General features: G+C 53.7%; 7 protein-coding genes across 7 annotated transcripts; 3 read left to right on the forward strand and 4 right to left on the reverse strand.

Moving 5' to 3' along the window:
• Positions 1-281: 281 nt before the first annotated feature.
• PG998_014915 (Fungal cellulose binding domain-containing protein) lies at positions 282-3,043 on the forward strand (the record flags this gene model as incomplete). Its single annotated transcript, XM_066881731.1, has 5 exons — positions 282-330; positions 394-557; positions 610-2,559; positions 2,620-2,662; positions 2,727-3,043. The coding sequence occupies 5 exons, from the start codon at positions 282-284 to the stop codon at positions 3,041-3,043; spliced, it is 2,523 nt and encodes an 840-aa protein (XP_066723276.1).
• Positions 3,044-4,312: 1,269 nt separating this feature from the next.
• Positions 4,313-5,825, reverse strand: PG998_014916 (aldose 1-epimerase; the record flags this gene model as incomplete). Its single annotated transcript, XM_066881732.1, has 6 exons — positions 4,313-4,400; positions 4,492-4,912; positions 4,982-5,074; positions 5,162-5,488; positions 5,548-5,647; positions 5,706-5,825. The coding sequence occupies 6 exons, from the start codon at positions 5,823-5,825 to the stop codon at positions 4,313-4,315; spliced, it is 1,149 nt and encodes a 382-aa protein (XP_066723277.1).
• A 2,435-nt stretch (positions 5,826-8,260) lies between these two features.
• On the reverse strand, positions 8,261-8,811 carry PG998_014917 (uncharacterized protein; the record flags this gene model as incomplete). The annotated part of the gene is made up of 2 exons (XM_066881733.1): positions 8,261-8,277; positions 8,361-8,811. 2 exons carry the CDS (start codon positions 8,809-8,811, stop codon positions 8,261-8,263), a joined length of 468 nt encoding a protein of 155 aa, XP_066723278.1.
• Positions 8,812-9,877: 1,066 nt separating this feature from the next.
• On the forward strand, positions 9,878-10,219 carry PG998_014918 (uncharacterized protein; the record flags this gene model as incomplete). The annotated part of the gene is made up of 1 exon (XM_066881734.1): positions 9,878-10,219. One exon carries the CDS (start codon positions 9,878-9,880, stop codon positions 10,217-10,219), a length of 342 nt encoding a protein of 113 aa, XP_066723279.1.
• A 252-nt stretch (positions 10,220-10,471) lies between these two features.
• PG998_014919 (Ubiquitin carboxyl-terminal hydrolase) lies at positions 10,472-11,281 on the reverse strand (the record flags this gene model as incomplete). Its single annotated transcript, XM_066881735.1, has 2 exons — positions 10,472-10,851; positions 10,930-11,281. 2 exons carry the CDS (start codon positions 11,279-11,281, stop codon positions 10,472-10,474), a joined length of 732 nt encoding a protein of 243 aa, XP_066723280.1.
• A 401-nt stretch (positions 11,282-11,682) lies between these two features.
• On the reverse strand, positions 11,683-12,470 carry PG998_014920 (uncharacterized protein; the record flags this gene model as incomplete). The annotated part of the gene is made up of 2 exons (XM_066881736.1): positions 11,683-12,213; positions 12,270-12,470. The coding sequence occupies 2 exons, from the start codon at positions 12,468-12,470 to the stop codon at positions 11,683-11,685; spliced, it is 732 nt and encodes a 243-aa protein (XP_066723281.1).
• A 1,815-nt stretch (positions 12,471-14,285) lies between these two features.
• On the forward strand, positions 14,286-15,155 carry PG998_014921 (uncharacterized protein; the record flags this gene model as incomplete). The annotated part of the gene is made up of 1 exon (XM_066881737.1): positions 14,286-15,155. The coding sequence occupies one exon, from the start codon at positions 14,286-14,288 to the stop codon at positions 15,153-15,155; it is 870 nt and encodes a 289-aa protein (XP_066723282.1).
• Between the last annotated feature and the right edge of the window lie 100 nt (positions 15,156-15,255).

Here is a 15,255-nt window from a genome sequence, read left to right on the forward strand (position 1 = left end):
CGGATCGACTGGGGTTCAACGCCTAGAGAGAATTCCCTCCTATCACAACACCTCCAAATGGCTTCTCGGCCTTCCACCCTGGGAACCCGCGCTTCCGCCTTGTCCACGACTGTGTGGATCCCAGAGCCTGGGTCTTCGAGCCTACGGTTCCGTTGACTCGGATTATATATCCTGGCCTTATCCCACGCATCAATGCCGGCCTGACGCTCTCGAGTCACTAGGTCTTCTCAAGCTTCCTTGCCCGAATCCCGGACTGTCACGTCAATACCAAGTCAGTCAACATGGGCAACTTCGTTCGCCTGCTGTCCCTGCTTGCCGCAGTGGGCTCAAGTAAGTCCATCGCATTCTAGGCTACCATTGTCTCATTGCCGACCATACACTAACAGTCCATAGATGTGCGTCAAGCATGGGCCCAGAGTGGAGTGCCTACTCACTACACCGACGCCGACACTGGCATCGTCTTCGATACCTGGCCCGTCTCAAGTAGTATGACATTCGGTGTGGCACTGCCATCCGATGCCCTGACTGTCAATGCCAATGAATTTATTGGTATCTTCGTAAGTAGCCCCAGGCTGTGATTGAACACACTCGGTTTGCTAATGGACCCAGAAATGCTCTTCGACGAGCGCCACCGCGAAGGGCTGGTGCGGTGTCTCTATGGGCGGACCCATGACCAACAGCCTCCTGTTGATGGCCTGGCCCTACGAGAAGGAGGTCTACACAAGCTTCCTGTGGGCGACGGGCTACGATCAGCCGGTACAATACACAGGCGACGCCAAGCTGACCCAGATCTCCTCCACCACGGGCTCCGATGGCTTCTCCGTCATCTTCCGGTGCCAAAACTGCCTCAAGTGGAACCAAGGAGGCAGCACGGGATCCGCGTCGACGAGCACCGGCGCTCTGGTTCTTGGCTGGGCTGCGGCCCTCAGCGACCCGACCAATGCCGAGTGCCCCGCCAAGGTCGTCATGAAACAGCACGAGGCCCAGGGCATCTTCGGCGCCCAGCTCGACAGCAGCGCCGCCAACGCCGACTACACCAAGTGGGCCGCCCTTGCCACCAAGACCGTCACCGGATGCGGAAGCAGTGGCCCGACCCCAACTACGACCTCGAGTGCTCCTCCAACCACCACCACCGCGCCTCCTACTGGTGTTCCCGTTCCCTCCGGCACCACCTATGATTACGTCATCGTCGGTGCCGGTGCCGGTGGTATTCCCCTGGCCGACAAGCTCAGCGAGTCCGGCAAGAGCGTCCTTCTGATTGAAAAGGGTCCTCCCTCGTCCGGCCGATGGGGCGGCAAGAACAAGCCCGCGTGGCTCGACGGCACCAACCTGACGCGCTACGACGTTCCCGGTCTGTGCAACGAGATCTGGGTCGACTCCGCCGGCATCGCCTGCACCGACACGGACCAGATGGCGGGCTGCGTGCTCGGCGGCGGCACCGCCATCAACGCCGGCCTGTGGTGGAAGCCGTACACGGCCGACTGGGACTACAACTTCCCGACCGGCTGGAAGGCCTCGGACATGGCCGGCGCCACGAGCCGCGTCTTCTCCCGCATCCCCGGCACCGACCACCCCTCGCAGGACGGCAAGATCTACCTGACCCAGGGCTACGACACCCTCGCCACCGGCCTGCGCAAGGGCGGCTGGAAGGAGGTCACGGCCAACTCCGCCAACAACGAGAAGAACCGCACCTTTGCCCACACGGCCTACATGTACAGCCACGGAGAGCGCGGGGGTCCCATGGCGACCTACTTGGACTCTGCCAGCAAGCGGAGCAACTTCAAGCTGTGGATGCAGACCTCGGTCAAGCGCGTCGTGCGACAGGGTGGTCACGCCACCGGCATTGAGGTGGAACCTTACCTGACGGGCGGCTACCAGGGCGTCGTCAACCTGACGCCCGTCACGGGCCGCGTCATCCTGTCCGCGGGCACCTTCGGCTCGGCCAAGCTGCTGATGCGCAGCGGCATCGGGCCCCAGGACCAGCTGGAGGTGGTCAAGGCGTCGGCGACGGACGGCGCGACCATGATCAAGAGCGACGACTGGATCAACCTGCCGGTCGGCTACAACCTGGAGGACCACACCAACACGGACCTGGTGATCCAGCACCCCAACGTCGTCTTCTACGACTTCTACGAGGCCTTCAACACGCCCAACACGACGGACAAGGACAAGTACCTCGGCCAGCGCGCGGGCATCCTGGCGCAGGCGGCGCCCAACATCGGGCCCATGATGTGGGACGAGGTCAAGGGCGCCGACGGCGTCGTGCGCCAGATGCAATGGACGTCGCGCGTCGAGGGCAGCGCCGGCGTCGAGAACGGCTACGCCATGACGCTGAGCCAGTACCTCGGCCGCGGCGCCACGTCGCGCGGGCGCATGACCATCACCCCCACCCTCAACACCGTCGTCTCCACCGTGCCCTACCTGCGCGACCCCGAGGATGTCAACGCCGTCATCCAGGGCATCAAGAACGTCCAGGCCGCCATCAACGCCCAGAACATCCCCGGCCTCACGTGGGCTGTTCCCTCTGCCAACCTGACGGTCGAGGACTTTGTGAAGAACGTAAGTAACTCACCGTTACGCTTTGCTCTCTGGAAAACGCGTTTCTAACATCAACCACAGATGGTCGTTGCCACCTCCAACCGCCGCGCCAACCACTGGATCGGTAAGTCCAAGTCTTCCAAGACCTCAATTCTCAATCCGCCCAGCACTAACGCAACCCCCAACAGGCACCAGCAAGATGGGCACCGACGACGGCCGCAAGAGCGGCGGCAGCGCCGTGGTGGACGTCAACACCAAGGTCTACGGCACCGACAACCTGTTCGTCGTGGACGCGGGCATCTTCCCCGGCATGGTGACGACGAACCCGTCGTCGTACATCGTCATCGCGGCCGAGAAGGCGGCCGAGCGCATCCTGGCCCTGCCCGCCGTCACGGCCAACGCCCGCTACGGCCAGTGCGGCGGCCGCGACTGGACGGGCAGCTACGCCTGCGCCCAGGGGTCGACTTGCCAGGTGCAGAATCCTTACTACTCACAATGCTTGTGAGCGAGGGGTTTGAATAGGTTACTACTATGCGTCCGTTGGAGATTAGTTAGCCGCACATTCTCAGTACATATTTGATCTATCTGTTACAAATTGGAAACTACAAGTTCACGAAATGCTTCTGGACATGATGATCCACTGGCATAGTCTTCTAACATTTTATAAAGTTTAGCCCCTGAAATATACGAGCTACCCCTATCCTCGACTTGACTAGGGGTAGCTCGTATATTTCAGGGGCTATGGGCAGACATCCGTACACAGCAGCGCATTCTAGTGGGTCTAGTTACGGTCTCTCCACGCCCCAAATTGAATGGAATACGCACGCTGACAGTCACGCGTGCTGGTGCAGCGGCCAAGGCTCCCTCTCTCAGCTCAAACGAAAACAGCGGGGAACTGATCAGTCTCTAGCAGCTAAAATTGCAGTGTACATGCAGATGTGCATACATAAGACTTTTGGACACCAACTGTACTTGCTCACCCAGCACTTACCACATTGGGACATGGCACCCCAGTTGTACGAGTAACCAGGTTTAGAATCCCACACAAAATGCGCACACGGTTGACGGTTGAAGCGAATTCTCCGTGCACCACGTTTCTTGAATCCGTAGTGGCTAGCGAATGTCACGCTAAACCGGACGTAGTAAGATTTCACTAAACTTTATTCTAATAATAATAATACTATTATAATTAATTTTAAACTTATAGTTTTAAAATTTAAAAAAATAAGGAAATATAGAGTATTTAATTCTAATAAAGCCGGTATAAATCGATTTATTATCCTATTCGAAATAATAGTTTAGTGTTAATGTTGGCTTAGGGAGTCTAGCTGAGGCTGTCCAGTGAGAACGACCGGTTTAGCGTGACATTCGCTTGGTAGTGGTACTAGTTCTGGCATGGGGCGGCTCATGCAAGCCACACACAATTTTGTGGTCCCCCGGAACGCGGGCAGTCGGGTCGAAGACCCCTTATTTCCATGCACGATGGTTGGTCAGCGTTTGGTCAGTATGCATACATGCAATGCATGTGTGTATAAGCAAATTGAGCACGTTTGTCATTTTCCAAGTCTACCTTGCACCGCCATGGTCAGCAAACGAACCACCACAATGGGACATAGGTTACATCCAGACTGTTGATCGCAGCCGTGTGTGGATGGGTGTTCAATTGTGCCATTATTTGCTGCCATTGTAAGAGTCACTCTCGCCACGCATGTAGACTTTCTCGCCATTGGTCCCAACTTTCTTTGCCATCAACTGCCAACTCAGCCCGCGTCATCTAGAGCTGGCTGAATGTCCAAGAGCTCTCCCAGCTGTATTTGTCACCAGGCTTGCTAATTTGATGGTCCAGACGATCCCACTCAGGGCTGTACGAGTAGACGAGGTTAGTTAGATGAAGCATTATTGTGGATTGAACGATGCCACGCTTTAGGCATGTAGCAGCAAAGTATCACTTACTGGTTGATGCCATCCACGTAGTCCTGCGCCTCGATAGCAACGCAAGAAGAGCGCGTCACGTTGCGGCGGTCCGCGAGCCCCTGGTCGGCCTTGAGCGGGGCGGTGCCGTCGAACCAGTTGCACGAGTAGAGCACGACGCCCGGCTGGTCGGTGCGCAGCTCGGCCTTGATGCCGGAGAAGGCGCTGGCCAGCTCGACGACGACGGCGTCCGGCGACGGCTTGCCCTCGATCGTGAAGTACCCGTTGTAGCCCTCGCACGCCCCGTCCGCCCCGCAGTTGCCCGCAAACCCTGGCTGCTCCCGCGCGTGGCCCAGCGCCAGGCCCGCCTTGCTCGCGAAGTCGTTGATGCTGCCCGGCGCGGCCTTCAGGATCTTGCCCGTGGGCAGGGCGCCTTGGTCGGCTTCGAGGTAGTTGGCTGAGTCTGTGGATTGCATATGTGAGCCACGAGATTCTTTTGGTGACGGTTGGGGGTTCGGTCAGGATATCTTACATGGCATGTGCAGAGTATGCTCCCAGATCTTATCGGTGCTGGGGTTCTTAAACGCATCGAGGTTGAAGTAGGTGTGATGTGTCAACATGAGCGCTGTGGAAAATGTTAGTCGACATCGTTATCCTTGGCCATCATTCTTCCCATTGTCTGCTCGGCCTTCCTACCACGGAGAAAACGTACGTGTAGCTTGGTCCAGGGACTTGGCGTCCATCTTGATATTGAGCACGCCATCCTTGACGGTGTACTTGACGCTGGCCTCGACGTCGCCCAGCATGTTCAGCGACGAGTTGGACTTGTCGTGGATGGAGAAGGTGACGGAGTCGGGCTGGGCGCTCGACACGGTCCAGCTGCGGTAGGACCAGTTGTTGGTGCCGCTGTGCAGCGTGTTGTTGCCGTCGTTCTTCTCCGTGTTGTACGTCTTGCCTTCGAGCTCGTAGTGGCCGTTGCCGATGCGGTTCACGTAGCGGCCGGGGATCGAGTTGTACACGGGGTGGCCGGGGTCCTTGGCTGATTGACAACCAATGTCAGCATAATGTCTGCTTGGGAGGCTTGGGTGTAGGACTTACGGTAGAAGTCAATGTCATCGTAGCCAAGAACCACGTCGACATCTTTGCCGTTCTTGTCCTTGACGTAGAGGTTGGTCAAGGTAGCGCCGTAGGGAATGAACTAAAGGAGATCCTGTTAGTGGACCGACTGCGCCCCAGCGATAACATCAGGAACTTGCCTGGGCCTTGATTCCTTTCGACTCGATGGTGAACTTGCCATCCTTGCCGGGCTTGGGAGGGCCATGAGGGTGAGCAACGCTGGCAGTAGCCATGAGGGCGACGATCAAGGAGTGTCGCATGTCTGTTTCTTCTAATCAGTTTCCCCGGGCTAGGCAAAGAAGCTACACTTGAATGAGCGAGAGACTCAAGGTCAGACCGACACTTATGATGGAGTGATTCGGCGAGCGAGTGAGCGGGAAGAGCGAGACGAGGCAAAGGATGACGACTCGGAGTCCTAGGTCTCAAGCGCGCGGGAGTCGGGGGTTTCTTATAAGAACGAACTACCGTGGCGCTTCCGTGCTCGCCTGCGTCCCGATTGAATAGCCGGCAGCAGGCTCACATGCGATCGATCCGTGGTAATCAAATGCCAATAACGAGCCTTCCCGGAAGAAGTCCAGCCGTCTGCAGTTGGTAGGGAGATGGCGACAAAAGCAACCCATCCTCAGCCGTTACTGGTAACATCAGCCTGTTTCCCGCATATGCAGCATGCTTACTCCAAAAGCCAGTATCCTCTTACCTCCTCCTCTCCTCTCCACCCGTCTCCGGGACCTTTCCACACGCAAACATCGTTCTACCCCGAAAGGCCAAGCAGCCAAGCGCTCCTCCAGACCGGGGTGACCAAGTCGTTACCCCGCAGACGCAGGTACCTTGCCATGTCCCATAAAACGAAGTAATATTACCACCAACCAAACCCGTTGTCGGCTCTTTTGGTTCATTTTGCCAAGGTATGCACGGCCGCCCCCCCATTGGGAGCGTCCGTTATGACGGTAAGATGGGAACAACGACAGTCCTCCGTTCTGCAGTTGGCACTCACAACCGTGGGACGGGCGGAGTTGACCACGTTGTTAATGCATCACCTTTGCTTGGTGTTGTCAAACATCTGCGAAGGCGACGGCGGTTTATAGAAAGGCAAGCAGATCCGTTGTGTCTCCTTGTGGAGATGCAGGATGGAGTTTCTGTTCCCTTCCACGTTAGCAACTGCCCACTGCGCTCGATCGGGTTGGCAAACGTCGGCCCGAGTTCCGCACTGCCTCCCCCCAGAGTTTGCTTAACACCATGCATATCTAAAATCATGGACGGCATCTCCTCTGGGAGACGGCTAAATCGAGCAAGCTTTCTTCGCCGCCACGTTGCCAAGGCAGTTGGCTCTTCTTTCCGGGGCCGATACAACTCAAATGAGAAAGCGCCGATCTGGGACCGAAAATACCAAAGACAGAATCTCATTATCTAATGGCATAGCAGTGAACTGATTCTACAAATAGTGGTTCCTCTTGTGTACTGCGCTCGGGTTGCCCTCAAAGACGGGTTCGAGTAACCCGTTTACTTGCTTTACCACCCAGGCATCGATACTTCGCTCCCTGGTTGTTATTTGTGAAAACCTTAAGTATCTAGGCATCTTCGAGCAACTTTATCAACAATCGCAGCCAAGAGACATGATTCGAGACATGAAGCCCAATGTTGACACAAGCTAAAGGACATGGGTGATTTCTGTATACCCAGATGGCAATGAAACTACCGCTTGGTGATAGTACCTATCAGAGTCATAATCTAAGATATAGGCTTGATCTTGCCGTCGCCACCCTGGCCTTCGAACGTGGTACTGCCGAAGATGTACATGGCTGGATCTCACCGTTCGGTCCCATGACGTAGACGAGGGCAGCTCTGATGATGGTGATGATGTCCTCATCCCGAAAATAAATAGCCTAGTTGATAACCAAGTCTTCGATCGTCGTCATAGGCACGGCACAGTTTCCCTGCATAATAAAGCTGTTCGAGAGCCCGCTCGCAGGTTGTCCGGTCTCAGGGTGCCACACGTATGTAAGTCTGTACACCTCCTTGCCTTGTGTGATCTTAAACTCTGGTGCTCGCTGTGTTGATAAAAGCATTGAAGAAAAGCTACATGAAAGCCACAGTGAGAGTTAATAGATAATAATAGTTTGCTACTTTAGAAAGGAGGAGAATAATACATGAAATAGCACTAGTGTGATTATTCAACGCCAAAAGAAGACGCTGGTCGGCCGGTGAATGTAAGTGCCCCTTGCATCGCATTCCTTGATTACTTAGTCGAAAGTAGTTCTTTAGTTCCATCTCGAGGCTCTCCATGGCTCCAGTCTTCCTCGACACGAGATCAATCACCGTAACAGACCCGAATCCTGGTTTCTCCGTGTACCTCCGTCAAAAGCTTGTCTTTGTGTGTCTCCCCCGAACACGAGCTTTACCACCAGTTCCTTCCGTCTCCATACCGTCGGGAGCAGCTTTGAGACTGGCTTACTCGGGAGGTAGTACCGGTAGAAGAAAACACATTACAACACGGACGAAAAAGAAAAAACTAAAGAAAACCCGATCGTGGATGAAGTTCCTGACTGCCAACGTGGCCGTAATCGTCGCCATAATCGGCAATGCCAGTAGTAGCATGAAATTTTCGTTCCAATAGAAACTCCACCAGTCCTCCAATGGGTCGAAGGGGCGGTAAAGGACCCGCATCACGTCCACCAATGTGAATATGATGGCGTATTCAACCGACGTAAGCTCCTGGTTTCGAGGTCTCTCTGTATGCGTGGGAATTAGCATCACTAGATCTAGACATAGAGTAGTACTTGAGAGGAGGAATATACCATGATGAGCCCCGTTGGCCTCAGCATCCATAAGCGAGACGCGCGCCTGATTTACCGCGTCGGGGTTCATTTCCAGCCCTCTCCAACGTGACAGCAATCTCTGTAATAGACGCCAGTCCCGAATGATGAGAATGGCTCCACACCTGATCATCGTGGGGGCTGCAAAGGGAAACAGCAGTAGCGTCGACTTGTCCCGCCGGTTGAGACTTCCCCAGCCGTCCATGGTACTGTAGATGCGGTACGCTTTACGTACCGAGTTCACCAAGCAGTACTCCAAGACGTGATCAACAATCAATCTTGTGCCCTCTTGAGGGTTCTCTAGATGGGTGAAATCAGCATTGTCAGAGCACGACACCGCTCGGTGCTTGGGTGGCGGCATACCACGTGGACCTTCGGTGGTCTCTTTCTCCTTGATAAAGGCAGCCGATCGCTGTTCCGAATCGGGATTCATTGTTTAGTGGCTGAGTTTTGATCGAGCGGAGAAATTAATGATAACAGGAGGGCTGAAGAACGTGGGCACATTAAACAGAATAAACGATCCAGGAAGTTAAGATCAGAGCATCGGTGGGGGGGCGGTCACAAACTGAAACCTGGACAATTATCAGCCCACAAGATGGCGGTGGCTTTTCAGAACCAACAGCAGTGAGAGTCAGCCTTGGCATAGGATTACCCAGAGGGCGGCGTGGCCCATTGGGCGAGGTGTGGAGGTCCTTAATCTAGGCTCCGGCGAGATGAGGATCTGGTTCCTCCGGTGGATTCCCCGGTCGCCGGTACCCGTCTTGGCCGTGCAAATAGGAGCCTCGGGGGAAGAAAGATGAGAAAATTCATGTCATGCATGCTGAAAATGTTTAAAGTGAGGTCAAGTGTATTTCTATATTTAGTTGTTTAGGAGCGAGCGGCGAGCCTGTCAAACCAACATGCCTGGCTGAACAGACTACGCACACATCATCGGACATACGTCGGGGAGGTTTCGCGTGATCCACAACAATGATAAAAGCATTGTCTTATAAGTGACTGTTGGACTGGTTATATTAGCTACCACTGCCGCCCATTATGCAAGGCAGCTGTATTTTCCATGATAAGCAGTGACCTTTCTGTATCGTGTATGATTACCCCTTTCGGGTTGATTCTTATTCACCTTGTACTCGTGATACTCTCCAATCTCTTCTAGGAGGCTACTTCCTGGCTCTGCATCATTATGCTTTCGATCATATTTCTTTCTGGTCTGTTAGTTTCAGTCGCTGGCAGGCCCGGAGCAGAACCTCGCGAGTCTTCGCCGCCGGAGGGCACAACACCTCTTGACGCCACTTCCACCGCCCAGCGAACCAAGGTACCCGCCGGCGAGCAAGGCTGGGACTGGCCAAAGTGTGTAAATATGGCCCCCGGGCTGGTGCACATTATACATTGAGACGGGCGACCAGAGCCAGTATTCGAACCACCGCCGTGTAACACTGTTTGACAGCGTGTGCAACCAGCTGCAAGTACTCGAGACCGATCCACTTAATGAAAAAACTATCATGAAGGGAAAGAACGACCCCGAGAAGTTTGTCGAGATCACGATGGAGAAGAGCTTCCGACCCAAGGGCTGGATAATGTACGATGCCACCAACACCCAACTGGGGGAGGACACGGGGATGGAGTGCAATAAGGCCCAGGCCTCCGACGGCGTCGAATGCCGCAAGGCCTTCGAATGCTCATCAAAGAACAAGCCCAAGGGCCGCCGAGCCTGGAAATCGAAGTCCCCATACCTGGAGGACCCCATATACAGGTACAAGAAGCAAAACGTCGGCATGAAGGGTTGGGGATATACAAACCCTGAACCTCCAGCCCCACCAGAGACGCCTATTGTTAGCGGATAGAAGGACCTTGATCACTTGAAATGCCGTGTGGAGGTCTCAATGAATGTGGCATCTTGCGGAATTGTCACAAATAACTGCAGTCGCACTACTAAAACTAGTGGCTGCGAGATATCGACTTCATGAATGTTGGCTGTGTTAGCTCATAAGTCAAGCAACCGCATTATAGCCAATAATATAAACTTCTGTCATTCCCGCCCCATGTGTCGATCAAGGAAAGTATATGATGTGTGATTGCTCTTCACACACATGTGCTTAAGTTAAATTACCAGGACTTGGAGCCAAGGCCAGCAGACTGTATTGTCCGCTGTCACCATGCTGGTGGATGAAGTCTGTAACAGCCTTGGTTCCTTGCTCTGCGAGGAGGTCGTTGTCAGACATCGGACCAACATTGATTGGTCCATTCCGATCCCCGTCCATGACGTACAGGTTGCCATTACGGTGGGACTTAACGAAGCAGACATAGTGAAAATCAACCTCGCTCTCGGGGTCTCTGGGCGCATCTGTGTCTCCAAGGATTGCTGCCGAATGGTACGTTGATTCGAGCACCGCATCATTCTCAAGGACAGACGCACGGTCCGAGACGTTCAAGTGACTACATCTCTCAAGCAAGTCGGAGAGATGGGATTTCGGCTCTATCATACTCCAGGGTACTTGTTAGTACTACATTCACGCTCTTGGGTGCTTAACGACGATTTGCTGTGGAAACGTACCCACGAAGTCTCGTGCACCTCCATTGGCAACTGCGTGGAGAATGCCGTAAAGTCCGCAGGCATTGTTGATTGTCTGTTTGAGCCACATGGCATCTTCATCCTCTCCCATTTTCGTGTGTTCGGGCGTCAGTTCATTCTCTTCGTCCAAGAGGTCTTCATACTGAGGGGGTGTAGAAAATACAATGACAAGTGCCAGGACGGGTCGAGGGATCAATGCAAGGATTTCAGGCTCGCTGAGTGACCAAACATCATAGAAGCGCAAGACGCTTGAGACACCCAGCTGATGAATCAAGTGGTTGAAAACATCGGGGTTGGACTCCAGTGGGATGAAGTGCTTGTTGTAGACCACCATGATAACAGTTGTCCAAGTATTATAGAAGGAATGGTGGAAGAGAGAATCCAGCCGCCGTCATGGGAGGAGGGTGCGGGGTACGATCACGATTGCATGAGTCACTCCAGCACAGGATTAGACCGCTGCTGTCCAGTTGACCCTCTGTTCTCATCGGCCTTATGGGCCCACCGACCGCCTGGGTCATGTCAAGGGACCGCACTAGCGAGGTCTCAAGATACCTTAATTGCAAACACAATTCCTTACTGATCAGCTGCTTGGACACTAAAGCCACTTCGGGCTAAAACAAGCTCAACTTGAGGACGATACAGGGAAAGAAAGTAACCCGAACGAAGCTCACGTTCACAAAAACTGACTCTGAGTACTAAACGTGCTGAAATAATCCTACCACCTCCAGGCCCAGATCAGCATTTCTTCAGCTCTAGGATGTAGTATTCCTCGACGACACCTTCCCCGATGGACTCTTGCCCCCTGAGGAGCTCCTTGTGTGCGAACCCAGCCTTCTTCGCGATCTGGTAGATGGCCTCGCGGTTGGCGTAGGCGCTGGTGCCGAGAAGTACCACGCCCTTATCGGTCAGGTAGTCCTTCGCCTCGCCTATAAAGCGCCGCAGTAGCTTGTACTCCGAGTCCAGCGTCTTCTCCGACTTGAGCTGGCTGGGAATGGCCGAGTCGTACTGCCACGGGTGGTTCCAGAAGATGACGTCGAACCGACCCTCCACCTTGTCGAAAATGTCGCTGAGCACGACCGTTCCCTTGAGCCCGTTGACCTCGAGGTTCTTGCGCGTCGCCTCGACCGCGTTCGGGTTGATGTCGACGCCCCACACCGTCGACCCGGACGCGGCCACGGCGACCGTGTTGAGTCCCGAGCCGACGCCCACCTCGAGGAAGCTGCCTTTGTTCACGATGGGCGGGATATTTCGTGCGTACCACCAGGTCTGGAGATCATGTTATACGGGAGAAACCGACAAGCTTTCGGGGTCGTCAGACTTACCTCTGGGAAGTATTTGGGCGAGTAGACTGTGGGGTGGATATTGATAGTGAACGGCCCGAATTGTGCGTCGTAAGGTGAGGTATGCTTGTGTGATTGGTCGACCAGCTCCGATATACGCCTCTCCCATACATCGCGGGGTGAAGCCTTTGAGCGGCCAGAGCAGAAGGTCTCAGTCTGTGTTGTTGTAACGGTAGTAGACATTTCAATGGGCGTGAAGGGTGATTTTGTTATTGAAACATATATCAAGATCAAGGGGTGCTCTAGGTGGCAGTGATGGGCAAATAATGAGAGGCTTATGCTTGATAGATTCTATAGCTCGCTTTCTGAACATGTTCGCGAGACAGACAGCCGTTTATAAAATATGAGAAAGGACTCAAGGCCAGACAACTTCATAGCACGAAATAAAACCGCTTAGCCGCTGCACCCATTTTACGGTTTTCCTCGGATCTAAACCATGTGTCTTGCCTTCCTCGATGTCACATTATTATTGTATAGTGGGCCGGCCTGTATGACGTTTCCCCGCCTTTGAAACGCATCGAGGCCCGCGCGGCTTGCATCCCCGCCGGGATCTAGGACGAGCCCCTCTCTTGGTATTGCAATGAAGATACCGCTTACGGCAAGGCTCTTGTCTCGCCAACCATTACGTGCATACGCCCCGGTCAAATCCTACCCCGGATTCCTCCCCGCGGCGGAGCAGGGTATTCGCATCCCGGGGTAGAAATAATGTCCGGGGCCGGCTTCAGCTGTAATTGCCGTAAACCTCTCGAAGCCCTCGGACCCCGTACGTTGTTACATCACGATTTCCACTGGGCGGTTTTACCGTAAATGCCTCCTGTTGCTGCGTTTTCCGCCGGAGGCGCGTATACGCATGCACAACGACGACTCCTTCACACGTTACACAATAGTCAGAACCTCTCCTCTGAGATGCACCTCCGTGTAATGAAAAGGCCCACATGCTCACAAGACCTTACCCCGACCCAACGACTCTGGATGCATCTGAGAAGAAATATTTACCGGGCTCACCCAGAGCTCTTGTACCGCCCGATCAAGGACGACGCGCTTGAAAGTATAATCTGATAGACGTAAATGGCCTGTGATCCCATTACACACGAATAGTTCAATATTGTAGTAGAATTTATACCTCCCCGCGTTGAGCGACTTATATAGGTGAGGGGCGAGTATAGAACTATGATTTAAAAAGTATAGCAAGGGATAAGGTGGGTAGGTGCTATATTAAACTTTCTCATTACGTACTCTATATTAAGCTCCGCATTACTGCTAGCGGCCCGGCCTCTACTCTCGGGGAGACGGCCACATAGGGAATAGACTCCTCTCCACCTGCCCTCACTTACAACCTCTATGTGTGGGATGTACCCGCCGTGTTCTGCCGTGGATTCTTGTCACATTGGAGTATATCAGCCACTACATCGCACGCATATAGAGAAGTTCCACATCTGCGGCCAACAATTTGGACTTGAATACCAGATGTTTGCAAATCTGAGGACTGTCAGCTGGTATCAGCATTTAGCACATACTGCTGGCTTTAGTCTCCCATGGGGAGTATCCTCGACCTTGCATCGCTGCCTACTTGGCAACCACGCGTTCTAAGAAATAGGAAGGGAGATGCGGCCGAAAGGATGAAGCAGCAAAACGTCAACACTGCCTCGGAGACCACAGCGGGATCATCCATGACGCTTTGCCAATGAGCCATCTGATAGGCAATGACTTTTTGTTACGATGGTGATCTAGTCGAGCCTTGAATGCTAGACTCGCCCTGCATTAACCGGACAGTTATTTCCATTGACAGCACAGCCACCCTGGCTCTGTTATGTCGTATTCCATGCGCCCCAAATCATCTCATTGGCTGACCAAAGCAAGGGCATCAAAGATCACGTGGGAAATGAACCAGTGTTTTCATGAACCCGAAACAACGCGGGGAGAACACAATAGCCTCAAAGTCCACGCCCCATCTTCATGCACAACCAAGCCATAGCCTATCGCCACATTCATTGCAAGATGTCATTCAAGCTCATGGCACTGCCTCCTGAGATTAGGGATCTTCTTTATCGACAGATCTTCACCAATGCGAAAGCCCAGCACGTTGTCCTTCTTCCCGGGGGCGAATATGCCCGTTATCCATGCAACCCGCTCTCGGACGACGACTTCCTCCAGTCCTCATCAGACTACTACGGGGAGAGCAAATGGGCCGACTATCTCAACAACACCCTGCGCAACAGCCCATGGCGGGACGGGCACTTAGGCTGCGATCCCGGGTCGTTTATACACTCCGGCGAAAGACTCCCCTCTCCGACCCCTCTGCTTCTCGCGTGTCGTCAGATCTATCAAGAGGCGGCAGTCCATGTCTACAAACCGCTTATCTTCTACGACATGGACGCATTTGATGCTTTCCTTAACCGTACGCAAAAGTCAATCCCTGCTGGGCTGAAGCCAGTGCAACTGACGGTGGTATCGTCTCCGTCTCGCGAATGGTTTATTCCAAGGGAGTTGTTCCTCATTGAGGCAGACGCGTTCGAGTGCCGCCTCTCAACTCTTGATCCGTCAGATCTGTCGGGTATCCGTATCAGGCTCATTGGAACGGATTGCACTGATTCGGAGGCGACGTTTCAAGCTCCAATGATTGGGAGAAGGATTTGCTCAAGGGTCGATAGGAGAGAGATGATTGTCTCTTCTATTTCAGATACCGGTTGGCTACTACAGTCATGGTTGGCTAAGCGGGGATGCCAGATTTGTGTATATCAGGACGTTACCTGGATGCATGTGCTTTATGTGCTCAGCCACGAAGGGAGGGATGATACTTTGCGCCAATTAAACTCATACGCCAGGTTGATGGAGGTTGCTGGAGATCTCCAAAGTTATCGAAACTAGTGCCGAGTGAATTGGGTACTGAATTGGGCCCTCTCAATTCTGGATCATGGTTCCTTCAAAAGGAAAGAATATCATATTGAGATTGTCCCGGAGATCAAAA

Source organism: Apiospora kogelbergensis (genome assembly GCF_038363985.1).
Source record: "Apiospora kogelbergensis strain CBS 113332 chromosome Unknown utg000016l_segment0_segment0, whole genome shotgun sequence".
NCBI classification, from domain to species: domain Eukaryota; kingdom Fungi; phylum Ascomycota; class Sordariomycetes; order Amphisphaeriales; family Apiosporaceae; genus Apiospora; species Apiospora kogelbergensis.